The sequence below is a fragment of the Pseudophryne corroboree genome, chromosome 7 (genome assembly GCF_028390025.1).
Source record: "Pseudophryne corroboree isolate aPseCor3 chromosome 7, aPseCor3.hap2, whole genome shotgun sequence".
Lineage (NCBI taxonomy): Eukaryota > Metazoa > Chordata > Amphibia > Anura > Myobatrachidae > Pseudophryne > Pseudophryne corroboree.
The window spans coordinates 514,883,650-514,896,390 of NC_086450.1; the positions used below are offsets into that span (position 1 = coordinate 514,883,650).

Genomic DNA, 12,741 nt, shown 5'->3' on the forward strand with positions numbered 1-12,741 from the left:
ATGATGGCGGGGCCTGTAGAGTGCACGCGGTGCTGATGATAATGTGGCCTGTAGAGTGCACGCGGTGCTGATGATGGCGGGGCCTGTAGAGTGCACGCGGTGCTGATGATAATGTGGCCTGTAGAGTGCACGCGGTGCTGATGATAATGTGGCCTGTAGAGTGCACGCGGTGCTGATGATAATGTGGCCTGTAGAGTGCACGCGGTGCTGATGATAATGTGGCCTGTAGAGTGCACGCGGTGCTGATGATAATGTGGCCTGTAGAGTGCACGTGGTGCTGATGATGGCGGGGCCTGTAGAGTGCACGCGGTGCTGATGATAATGTGGCCTGTAGAGTGCACGTGGTGCTGATGATAATGTGACCTGTAGAGTGCACGTGGTGCTGATGATGGCGAGGCCTGTAGAGTGCACGCGGTGCTGATGATAATGTGTCCTGTAGAGTGCACGCGGTGCTGATGATAATGTGGCCTGTAGAGTGCACGCGGTGCTGATGATGGCGGGGCCTGTAGAGTGCACGCGGTGCTGATGATAATGTGACCTGTAGAGTGCATGTGGTGCTGATGATGGCGAGGCCTGTAGAGTGCACGCGGTGCTGATGATAATGTGGCCTGTAGAGTGCACGCGGTGCTGATGATGATGTGGCCTGTAGAGTGCACGCGGTGCTGATGATGGCGGGGCCTGTAGAGTGCACGCGGTGCTGATGATGGTGGGGCCTGTAGAGTGCACGCGGTGCTGATGATAATGTGGCCTGTAGAGTGCACGCGGTGCTGATGATAATGTGGCCTGTAGAGTGCACGCGGTGCTGATGATAATGTGGCCTGTAGAGTGCACGCGGTGCTGATGATAATGTGGCCTGTAGAGTGCACGTGGTGCTGATTATAATGTGGCCTGTAGAGTGCACGCGGTGCTGATGATAATGTGGCCTGTAGAGTGCACGCGGTGCTGATGATAATGTGGCCTGTAGAGTGCACGCGGTGCTGATGATAATGTGGCCTGTAGAGTGCACGCGGTGCTGATGATAATGTGGCCTGTAGAGTGCACGCGGTGCTGATGATGGCGGGGCCTGTAGAGTGCACGCGGTGCTGATGATAATGTGGCCTGTAGAGTGCACGTGGTGCTGATGATAATGTGACCTGTAGAGTGCATGCGGTGCTGATGATGGCGAGGCCTGTAGAGTGCACGCGGTGCTGATGATGGCGGGGCCTGTAGAGTGCACGCGGTGCTGATGATAATGTGGCCTGTAGAGTGCACGCGGTGCTGATGATGGCGGGGCCTGTAGAGTGCACGTGGTGCTGGTGATAATGTGGCCTGTAGAGTGCACGTGGTGCTGATGATAATGTGACCTGTAGAGTGCACGTGGTGCTGATGATGGTGTGGCCTGTAGAGTGCACGCGGTGCTGATGATGGCGGGGCCTGTAGAGTGCACGTGGTGCTGATGATGGCGGGGCCTGTAGAGTGCACGCGGTGCTGATGATAATGTGGCCTGTAGAGTGCACGCGGTGCTGATGATGGCGGGGCCTGTAGAGTGCACGTGGTGCTGGTGATAATGTGGCCTGTAGAGTGCACGTGGTGCTGATGATGATGTGGCCTGTAGAGTGCACGCGGTGCTGATGATAATGTGGCCTGTAGAGTGCACGTGGTGCTGATGATAATGTGGCCTGTAGAGTGCACGCGGTGCTGATGATAATGTGGCCTGTAGAGTGCACGCGGTGCTGATGATAATGTGGCCTGTAGAGTGCACGCGGTGCTGATGATAATGTGGCCTGTAGAGTGCACGTTGTGCTGATGATGGCGGGGCCTGTAGAGTGCACGCGGTGCTGATGATGGCGGGGCCTGTAGAGTGCACGCGGTGCTGATGATAATGTGGCCTGTAGAGTGCACGTTGTGCTGATGATGGCGGGGCCTGTAGAGTGCACGCGGTGCTGATGATGGCGGGGCCTGTAGAGTGCACGCGGTGCTGATGATAATGTGGCCTGTAGAGTGCACGCGGTGCTGATGATAATGTGGCCTGTAGAGTGCACGTGGTGCTGATGATAATGTGGCCTGTAGAGTGCACGTGGTGCTGATGATAATGTGGCCTGTAGAGTGCACGCGGTGCTGATGATGGCGGGGCCTGTAGAGTGCACGCGGTGCTGATCATGGCGAGGCCTGTAGAGTTCACACAGTGCGGAGTGCCACAGATAGTAAGGAATGTGTCCAGCTCCACATAATGTGCCACTAATGAAGCTCCCAATGCTTTCTCAGGTTGGTTCATACTTTGGCTCGGAGATAGCGGCCCCTGATCTGGACCAGGATGGACATTCGGATTTGGTGATGGTTTCCGCTCCTCATCACTATGAAGTGAAATGGTCTGGACAGGTTTACGTGTATGGCATTGAGCAGGTGAGGACATTGTGTGAACGAGAGAGACAGTGCACGGCATCTGTACATCATGGTAACCGTCTGTCCCTTGTAGGGAAACCTTGTGCGCCGGGTCACTCTGCACGGAGAGACAGGTCACCTCCATTCTCACTTTGGAGCAGCGGTCTCAACACTTGGCGACCTGGATGGAGATGGCTTCAATGAGGTGGCAGTGGGAGCCCCATATGAGATGGATGGGAGAGGAGCAATGTATATATACAGAGGGGAACCTGCAGGGCTGTCAGCCACCCATACCCAGGTAATGCGTGGGCAGCAAGGGGGAGAAGAGGGCAATCCAGAGAGACATTACATACAGGCAGAGAGAGTCTGCATAGGTGGGAGAGGGAGGCCAGGGAGGGAGGCCAGAGAGGCCAGGGAAGGAGAGGGAGGCCGGAGAGGCCAGGGAGGGAGAGGGAGAGAGAGGCCAGATAAGGGGAGGCCGGAGAGGCCAGAGAGGGAGAAGGAGGCCGGAGAGGCCAGAGAGGGAGAGGGAGGCCGGAGAGGCCAGAGAGGGAGAGGGAGGCCGGAGAGGCCAGAGAGGGAGAGGGAGGCCGGAGAGGCCAGAGAGGGAGAGGGAGGCCAGAGAGGGAGAGGAAGGCCAAAGAGACAGATAGGAGAGAGAGAGAGGCCGGAGAGACAGATAGGAGAGAGAGACCGGAGAGACAGATAGGAGAGAGAGAGAGAGAGAGAGAGGCCAGAGAGACAGATAGGAGAGAGAGATAGGAGAGAGAGAGAGGCCGGAGAGACAGATAGGAGAGAGAGAGAGGCCGGAGAGACAGATAGGAGAGAGAGGCCGGGTACAGAGAGTGAGACCAGATAGGAAAGAGTTCAAAGATGCCGGATAGGAGAGACACAGAGGCCAGAGAGACTGATGAGAGAGAGAGGCTTGAGAGACAGATAGTTGAGAGATGCCGGATACAGAGAGCAAGACCAGATAGGAAAGAGTCCAAGAGGCCGGATAGGAGAGAGATGAGTGGCAGGTGCCCCTATCCGGAGAGATCTTGTCTAGAAACCAGATAGGAGAGAGTTCCCAGCAGACAGCGTGGAGAAGACGGATAGGAAAGAGACATGAGTGACATGAATGCAGTCTATAGAGACAGGTGAGAGGCTCCAGAGCACACAGATACTGTAGGATAGAGAGAAGCGTGTGATGGCTGAACCAGGACCTGTCTCCCAAATACTAGAATGACAAAGACCCCATGTGTGAGAACCCTGTGGATTGCAGGATAGCTACCCCATGCGGTGGAGACATGTCCTTGCATACCTGCTGTTGTGTATGGGTATCTGGAACAAGCTGTGAGATCATACTCCGTTATAACCATCTCACTAATTCTCGTCACACCCCGTTATGCCTCCATCTAGAAGGGGCAGTCAATTAGAAGTGATGAAAACCCGGCACGCCCTACCCCTGGTTCTGCCATGAAGGCTCACGTCAGTGGGTACAGCGGGCCTAGTTGGGGAAGATGTAGGGATGGATTGCAGACCTGATGGGCGCTGGGCTCAGGGGATGAAGCCAGGGCAGAGTAATCATGTTGTGTTGTCTCTTTCCCTTTCTGTTTTCAGCGCATACCGGGTCTTCCAGAGAGCCAAGGTTTTGGTCTCTCCATTCATGGAGTTTTGGATATGACACAGGACGGTCTGACGGATATAGTCGTTGGATCTTGGGGTCACGTCACTCTGCACAGGTCATACCATGTGTCTACGGGGGGTCCCGATTGTCAGCAACTTTAATTGTTATTAAAACAAATTATTTCCTCTTGCGTCCATCTGGGGGACATTACCTCTGGGGTAAATAGTGTGGGCTTTGGAGTCTTGCACTAAAATAGTTAAAAGTTGGCTCCTTCCCCCTATATAACCCCCCCCCCCCCCCCCCTTCCCCTCCAGCTGTGCCTCAGTCTTCTTTTTAGTGCCTCGTTCAAGGCATGATAGTCAGAGCCTAGCTTTTACTTTTATTGTTTTCTATTGGAGGGCTCAGCCCCTGCTTACAGGTGGGAGTTCTATAGATAGAGTGTTTGTTTGTGTGAGCCCTGTGCCCCACTCTAAGTGCTGCCTCTGGAGAGTCACCAAACTGCATTTTGTCCCTAGGGCCCTACCCGCACCAGACATGCGTCTGAGGAGGCACTGGGGCAGGGGCACTTTAAGAGATAAGGAGGCCCGTGTCCAGCCTCGTCCATTCAGGCTTCCTCCTCTCTGCCAGGGGGCATTGTAGAATCTGAGCCCTAGGGGCTCTAGTGCGTATGCGTAGAACTCAGTGAAAATGGTCGACATCAGTGCAGGACTCCGGAGGGGTCAGTATTGAAAAAAATGGGTGCAGTGTGGGCTCCCCCTGGTCTCATTATAGATACGCCAGTGCGCTTGGGGAAGGAAAGGTGTACTGAGGTGTTATTTTACATAGGTCGTCTTCTCTGTTGATTATTATAACCTTTTATACTGCTGGCTCTATTGGATAAGCAACATATAATGCACTATTTAGGGCTTAGGCAGTTGTCCATCATTATTTTCTCTGCATATGACATTTAGTGGTCAATGTTGAGAATTTATTGTGGTACTAAAGTGTTTTTTTTCCTGCACTATTCCCTATTGCTGACTTAATATTTAGTATATTTTTCAATATTATGGCAGAGAAGCCAGACAAGGTTCCCACAGGTAAGCTGGGATCAGCTACTTATTTCACCTGTACTAAATATGGTTAAAAAAGTTACCAAAAGGTTGTACAGATCCCGGGTCACTCTGTGCAGTATTCTCAGAAGTGTTAGTTGAACCTCTGCCCGGATGTTCTGCAGAGCAGACGGTGATGCCTGATTGGGCCAGGTCTAGGGCAGATGCCATAGCAGTTAGGCCATTCTCAGGCTAGTAATTGTTTTACATTGTGCTCAGCTGCAACATTTTGCTGATTCTGCTGAAGAGCCATCATGGGTTCATAATATGGGTCGGTCTCTCTCGGAACTGGCCACATCTTTAAATAAAATAGTAACGTCTGTAGGGGCTACTGCCATGGAGACATTTTGTTCAATCCCCCTCTTGATTTTTTTGAAGATGATCCAGCCTCTGCCGCTGCCTCTCAGGAAAAATGGGAATTGGATCCTGATTGGGAAGATACTTCTGTTTTGGAGGATAATTCCCACTCTAGTTCAGAAGTTTCTCTTCTTGTTGATGCAGTCCATCCGACGTTACAGGATCCGGCTGTTCCTGAGACCAGCTCGACCTCTTTCTTCAAAGGTAAGAAGAAACTGAAGTCTCTGTGTTCCCGACCTTTTTGGAGAAGTCTTAAAGGAAGCCTGGCTTATGCCTAACTCAAAGTTTCAGGTCCCAAAGAAGTTTAAATATCTATACCCTTTTCTCAATGGGGACACCAAGCCTTGAAAGATTCCACCTAAGGTGGACTTTCCTATCGCTAGGCCAGCGTAAACAGCGGTTATTCCTATGGTTCAGACCATTATACTTGGAGATCCATGGATAGAAAGAGCAAGGTTGTTCTGAACTCTATTTTTGCACTATCCATTGTCTCCCTGCGGCTTTTTCTAGCTAGCGCCTGGGTGATTAAGGCTATTGATTCATGGATGTCCCAGATGGTATCTGGGTTCTAGTTGGAAGGTCCATCTGAGGCTAGTTATTTTAGCTGATCAGATTACAGAGGCTCGTATCTATATAGGGGATGACTTATTAGACACCGTTTATATGTGCTGTCTGGCATCTGAGCTTTGCCAGTTTCTGGAAGAAATTCTCTGTGGCTTCAGGCCTGGAATGCAGATACTGAGTCTAAACACACTTTGGATGCAGCTCCTTTTAAGGGCAACTTAACAGGATCAGAACTTACAAAAACAAACAAAAAAAAACAGTCTACAGGGGGTAGGAGCCCTTACCTTCCTGTCTCGACTCCAAAACCTAAATATCCCAGGTACCTTTTGTCACAACTGAGGGCCTGAGCTGACGGGAGGCAGCCTCAGTTGTAGGGGCTGAGATGTAACGGAACCTGGGAGGTTGTATCAGACCCCTAGACATGTAAGTAACATGTAGAATAACTGCCCGAAGGCGTGACAACGACAACCAGGATAAAAGTCAATGATGTTTATTATGACAAACTCCGTAACACAGCAGCAGTAAAAGGAAACATAAAAGTCAACAGAGGATAAATACAATTCCTGGGTACTACAGGGTGGCAAGGGCCACAGGCACTGGTAGTGTGAGACAGTTCTTATAATCTTCTAGTTGGAAAGTCCTTACCAGGCCCGACTGTAGCAATGGAGAGAACCCAGGATCGTACCAGCCGGTGTTCCAGGAAAGGCTGGGCTGCTGAAAAACGGCTGCTGTGGATACTGGCTGGAACCAGACTGTTGTTGGTACGGAGTGGATACTGGCTGGGACCAGTTAAATAATAAACAAACTTGAGAGCGATGAAATAATAATGAAGTTTGGAGTTTGAGTGCGGTGAAATAATAATACCGGTGGAGAGTGGTAAACTGCAGAAAAGGACACCGGCCCTTTAAGAGAAGCTGTACACTGCTGGAAGCTGGGCTGGAAGCAGGTGATTGTTTGCTGGAAACAGGTGAGTCCAGAATGGATCGGAGAGTCAGGCTACACCGCAGATGGAATGCTGGTGCGGGTCTCTATAGCAGAAGTCTGGAGACAGGAGCTGGAACCTGGAAGACAACCACAGGAGAGAGACAAACTGGAACTAGGTTAGACAACCAAAGCACTGACGACTTCCTTGCTCAGGCACAGCTTACTTATACCTGCAGCAAGGAAGGGGTTGGCTAGGCAATTATGCAAATCAACAATACAGACAGCAGATTGGTGGAAATGATCAGATGACAAAATCCAAGATGGCTGCGCCCATGCGGACACTTGGAGGGAAGTTTGGTTTGTAATCCATGTGAGAATTGAAACAGTAATGGCGACGCCGGCCACAGGAGACAGGAGACGCCAGACTGACAAGCGCACATTTAACCACGCGGGCACAGCGGAGGCCGCGGCTGATGAAATCACCACTCTGACATTTTGCATGTGGCATCTGAAGGGTAAGTAATGGCGTCCAGATACCCAGATCGTGACAGCACCCCCCCCTTTAGGAGTGGCCCCAGGACACTTCTTAGGCTTTAAAGGAAACTTTGCGTGGAAATTTCGGACCAAGGCAGGAGCATGGACGTCTGAGGCATTGGTCCAAGAGCGTTCTTCAGGACCATAGCCCTTCCAGTCAATGAGGTATTGTAACTGACCGTAACGGAAACGTGAGTCCAAAATCTTGGCCACCTCGTACTCGACTCCCCGTTGAGTCTGAATTTTGGGAGCTGGAGGAAGTGCGGAATGAAACCGATTCAGGATCAGCGGTTTCAACAAAGAAACATGAAATGTCCTGGGTATTTTCAAGAAGGATGGTAACTGTAACCTGTAGGCAACAGGATTGATGACTTGTTCAATCTTGAAGGGTCCGATGTAGCGAGGTGCAAATTTCATGCTGGGAACTCTCAACCTCAAATTCTTCGTGGACAGCCACACACGATCACCCACCTTGAGAGCAGGAACCGCTCTACGCTTCCTATCGGCAAACTTCTTATACCTGAATGAGGCTTTAAGCAGGGCTGCGCGGACGTTCCTCCAGTTGTTTGAAAACTGACGCAAGGTGACATCCACTGCTGGAACAGAAGTTGCGGGAAGCGGTTGGAATTCTGGGACTTTAGGGTGGAATCCATAATTAATGAAGAATGGTGTAGAAGAAGATGAGGAATGGTATTGATTGTTGTGGCTGAACTCGGCCCAAGGAAGGAGTTGAACCCAGTCATCTTGAGAGGAAGACACATATATACGGAGGAAGGCCTCCAAGTCCTGATTCACCCTCTCGGTTTGACCATTGGTCTGAGGATGGTAAGCCGTGGAAAACTTTAACTTGACTTGGAGGGCTTGACAGAAACTTCGCCAAAATTTGGCTACAAATTGTACTCCACGATCCGAGATGATCTCTTCAGGAAGACCGTGAAGTCGGAAGATCTCTTGTATAAACACTTGAGCCAACTTGGAAGCTGACGGAAGACCGGTGAGAGGGATGAAATGTGCCATCTTGGTGAACCGGTCAACTACCACCCAGATGGTATTAAACTTGTTGCAGATAGGTAGATCGGAAACAAAGTCCATCGACAAATGGGTCCAAGGTCGACGGGGAACAGATAATGGAACCAGTTGCCCCGCAGGCGACTGGCGGGAGACTTTGTGTTGGGCACACTTTGGGCAGGAGGCAATAAATTCCATAACGTCCTTCTTCAGAGTTGGCCACCAGTAGGACCTAGAAATAAATTCAAGGGTTTTCTGAATGCCTGTATGTCCAGCAAAACGGGAAGCATGGGCCCAATGCATGAGCTTCTTCCTTAGAACTGGCTTAACAAAACTTTTCCCTGGTGGAGGCGTAGAGTCCATCCCTACCGTGGAGAATGCCAACGGATTAATAATAGGATGCTTGTCTGCAGACTCGGACTCATTTTCTTGCTCCCATGAGCGGGAAAGGGCATCGGCCTTACGATTCTGAGAACCCGGACAGAACTGGAGTTTAAAGTCAAACCTAGAGAAGAAAAGTGCCCATCTGGCCTGACGAGGATTCAGACATTGTGCGCCTTTGAGATATAAAAGATTTTTGTGGTCGGTAAGTATGGTGATTGAGTGGGAAGCTCCCTCCAACAGGTATCTCCACTCCTCCAGAGCGAGCTTGATGGCTAGCAACTCCTGATCACCAATGGCATAGTTGCGCTCAGCTGGGGAGAACTTCCGGGAGAAGAAACTGCAAGGATGTAGATGTCCATCTTTGGCCCTCTGGGATAACACTGCTCCTACTCCAACGGAGGAGGCATCTACCTCTAAGATAAAAGGAGAGTCGGTGTCGGGCTGTTTCAGAACTGGTGCAGAGATGAACCGTTGCTTCAGAAGGTGAAAGGCCTGTGTAGCTTCCTCGGACCACTTGGACGGATTAGCACCTTTCTTGGTTAATGCAGTGATAGGCGCCACAATGGTGGAAAAGTCTCGTATAAATTTTCTATAATAATTGGCGAACCCTAAGAACCTCTGGACCCCTTTGAGGCTTAAGGGTATAGGCCAATTCTGGATTGCTTGGAGTTTCTAAGGATCCATCTCTAGTCCGGAACCGGACACAATGTAACATAGAAACGGAATGGTTTTAACTTCAAACACACACTTCTCCAATTTACAATAGAGGTGATTGACATGGAGACGGGAAAGAACCTCTTTTACCCAGAAACGATGATCTTCGAGATTATTAGCAAAGATGAGGATGTCGTCTAGATAAACCACGACATGGCGGTACAAGATGTCCCTGAAAATCTCATTCACGAAGTGCTGGAAGACTGCTGGAGCGTTGCTCAATCCGAAGGGCATGACGAGGTACTCATAATGTCCGTCACGGGTGTTTAAAGGCGGTCTTCCACTCGTCACCCTCACGGATTCGGATGAGATTGTAGGCACCCCTCAAGTCCAGCTTTGTGAAAATGGTTGCACCACTAACTCTATCAAAGAGCTCGGTAATCAGGGGTAAAGGGTATCGGTTCTTGACGGTAATGTCGTTCAGACCTCTGTAGTCGATGCACGGACGCAGACCACCGTCTTTCTTCTTAACGAAGAAGAAGCCTGCGCCGGCTGGAGAAGAAGATGGTCGGATGAAACCCTTCGCCAGGTTCTCTTTGATGTACTCTTCCATGGAGTGTGTCTCAGGCAGAGACAACGGATAAGTTTGGCCTCGCGGTGGAACCTTCCCTGGAATGAGGTCGATTGGGCAGTCCCATTCTCTATGAGGAGGAAGGATATCAGCAGAGGCTTTACTGAACACGTCCGTGAAGTCTTGATATGGAGGAGGCGGAACATCAGATGACCTGGGGAAGGAAGAACAAACAGGAAGAACTTTGGCTAAACAAGTCTCAGCACAGGAGGGACCCCATGCCAGTATTTGCGTAGTCGTCCAGTCAATTGATGGGTTGTGGAGACGGAGCCATGGAAGGCCTAAAACCACTGGATGTGTGGCTCTTGGAATCACTAAAAAAGAAATATACTCAGAATGAAGAACTCCCACTCTCAGACGAACTGGAAGAGTCCTTAAGGAAATGACTGCGTCAAAAATCTTGCTGCCATCCACGGCAGTCAAAGAGATGGACGAGGACAGTCTCTCGGTGGGTAGGGACCACCGTTTAACATAAGCTTCGGTTATGAAATTCCCAGCTGCTCCGGAATCAAGGAGGGCAATGACGTTCCTGTAACGTTGAGCAATTTGGAGCGACACTGGGAGGTTACAGTCATGAGGAGCTGGAGAGGAGATCATTACTCCTAGCCGGCCCTCTCCTTGGCGAGCTAGGATCTGGAGTTTCCCGGACGTTTGGGACAGGCATTGATAGTGTGCGACGGAGCTGCACAGTAGAGACAGAGACTCAGAGAGACGTCTTCGGCGCTCAGCGGGAGATAGACGGGAACGACTAATTTGCATAGGCTCATCCTTGGATGGAGATGGTTGACGAGGAGGAGGAGCAGAAGATTTAGGAGTAGATGATCTTCCTCGCTCGGTTGCTCTCTCTCTGAAACGTAGATCAACCTTCGTGCAAAGAGAAATTAGCTCATCCAACTTAGAGGGCAAGTCTCTGGTAGCTAACTCATCCTTGATGCGTTCTGATAAGCCATGCCAGAATGCAGCATACAGGGCCTCGTCGTTCCATGCCAGTTCGGATGCCAGGATTTTAAACTGTATAAGATACTGTCCCACAGTACGTGTTCCCTGGCGTAAACGAAGAATCTCAGATGAAGCAGATGTTATCCGGCCTGGCTCGTCGAAGATGCGCCTGAATGTAGCTACAAAGTCAGTATAGGAGGATAGCAGGGGATCAGACTTCTCCCATAAAGGTGATGCCCAGTCAAGGGCTGAGCCACTGAGAAGGGAGATGATATAGGCAATTTTGGTACAGTCACTGAAGAAATTGCCAGGTAGAAGCTCAAAGTGGATTTCACATTGATTGAGAAATCCCCTGCAGAACCTTGGAGATCCATCAAATTTTGCTGGCGTTGGAAGATGAAGATGTGGACTGGAAATGGGTAAGGTGGGTGGGGTTACAGCTGGTGTCACTGTAGTGGACGCACCGGACGTTCCAGGTCCACGGAGGGTCGTTTGAATCCCATCCAGCCGTGTAGAGAGATCCTGGAGACAGCGGATGATGTGGCCCTGCGCAGCCTCCTGATGTTCAAGTCGGGCTGCCAGTTCTTGCATCGGCCTGGCCGCTTGATCCTGGTCTCCGGCTGGATTCACTAGGTCAGTGCTTACTGTCACAACTGAGGGCCTGAGCTGACGGGAGGCAGCCTCAGTTGTAGGGGCTGAGATGTAACGAAACCTGGGAGGTTGTATCAGACCCCTAGACATGTAAGTAACATGTAGAATAACTGCCCGAAGGCGTGACCACGACAACCAGGATAAAAGTCAATGATGTTTATTATGACAAACTCCGTAACACAGCAGCAGTAAAAGGAAACATAAAAGTCAACAGAGGATAAATACAATTCCTGGGTACTACAGGGTGGCAAGGGCCACAGGCACTGGTAGTGTGAGACAGTTCTTATAATCTTCTAGTTGGAAAGTCCTTACCAGGCCCGACTGTAGCAATGGAGAGAACCCAGGATCGTACCAGCCGGTGTTCCAGGAAAGGCTGGGCTGCTGAAAAACGGCTGCTGTGGATACTGGCTGGAACCAGACTGTTGTTGGTACGGAGTGGATACTGGCTGGGACCAGTTAAATAATAAACAAACTTGAGAGCGATGAAATAATAATGAAGTTTGGAGTTTGAGTGCGGTGAAATAATAATACCGGTGGAGAGTGGTAAACTGCAGAAAAGGACACCGGCCCTTTAAGAGAAGCTGTACACTGCTGGAAGCAGGTGATTGTTTGCTGGAAACAGGTGAGTCCAGAATGGATCGGAGAGTCAGGCTACACCGCAGATGGAATGCTGGTGCGGGTCTCTATAGCAGAAGTCTGGAGACAGGAGCTGGAACCTGGAAGACAACCACAGGAGAGAGACAAACTGGAACTAGGTTAGACAACCAAAGCACTGACGACTTCCTTGCTCAGGCACAGCTTACTTATACCTGCAGCAAGGAAGGGGTTGGCTAGGCAATTATGCAAATCAACAATACAGACAGCAGATTGGTGGAAATGATCAGATGACAAAATCCAAGATGGCTGCGCCCATGCAGACACTTGGAGGGAAGTTTGGTTTGTAATCCATGTGAGAATTGAAACAGTAATGGCGACGCCGGCCACAGGAGACGCCAGACTGACAAGCGCACATTTAACCACGCGGGCACAGCGGAGGC

The 12,741-nt window shown here is 50.6% G+C and overlaps 1 protein-coding gene across 1 annotated transcript in view; it reads left to right on the plus strand.

The window, feature by feature from the left end:
• Positions 1-12,741, plus strand: part of ITGAL (integrin subunit alpha L) — a 306,572-nt gene that overhangs the window by 150,736 nt on the left and 143,095 nt on the right. Inside the window, exons 17-19 of the mRNA XM_063933029.1 lie at positions 2,245-2,382; positions 2,456-2,659; positions 3,964-4,085. Of these exons, the coding sequence (XP_063789099.1) occupies positions 2,245-2,382; positions 2,456-2,659; positions 3,964-4,085 (464 nt within the window). The remainder of the gene's footprint in view (positions 1-2,244; positions 2,383-2,455; positions 2,660-3,963; positions 4,086-12,741) is intronic.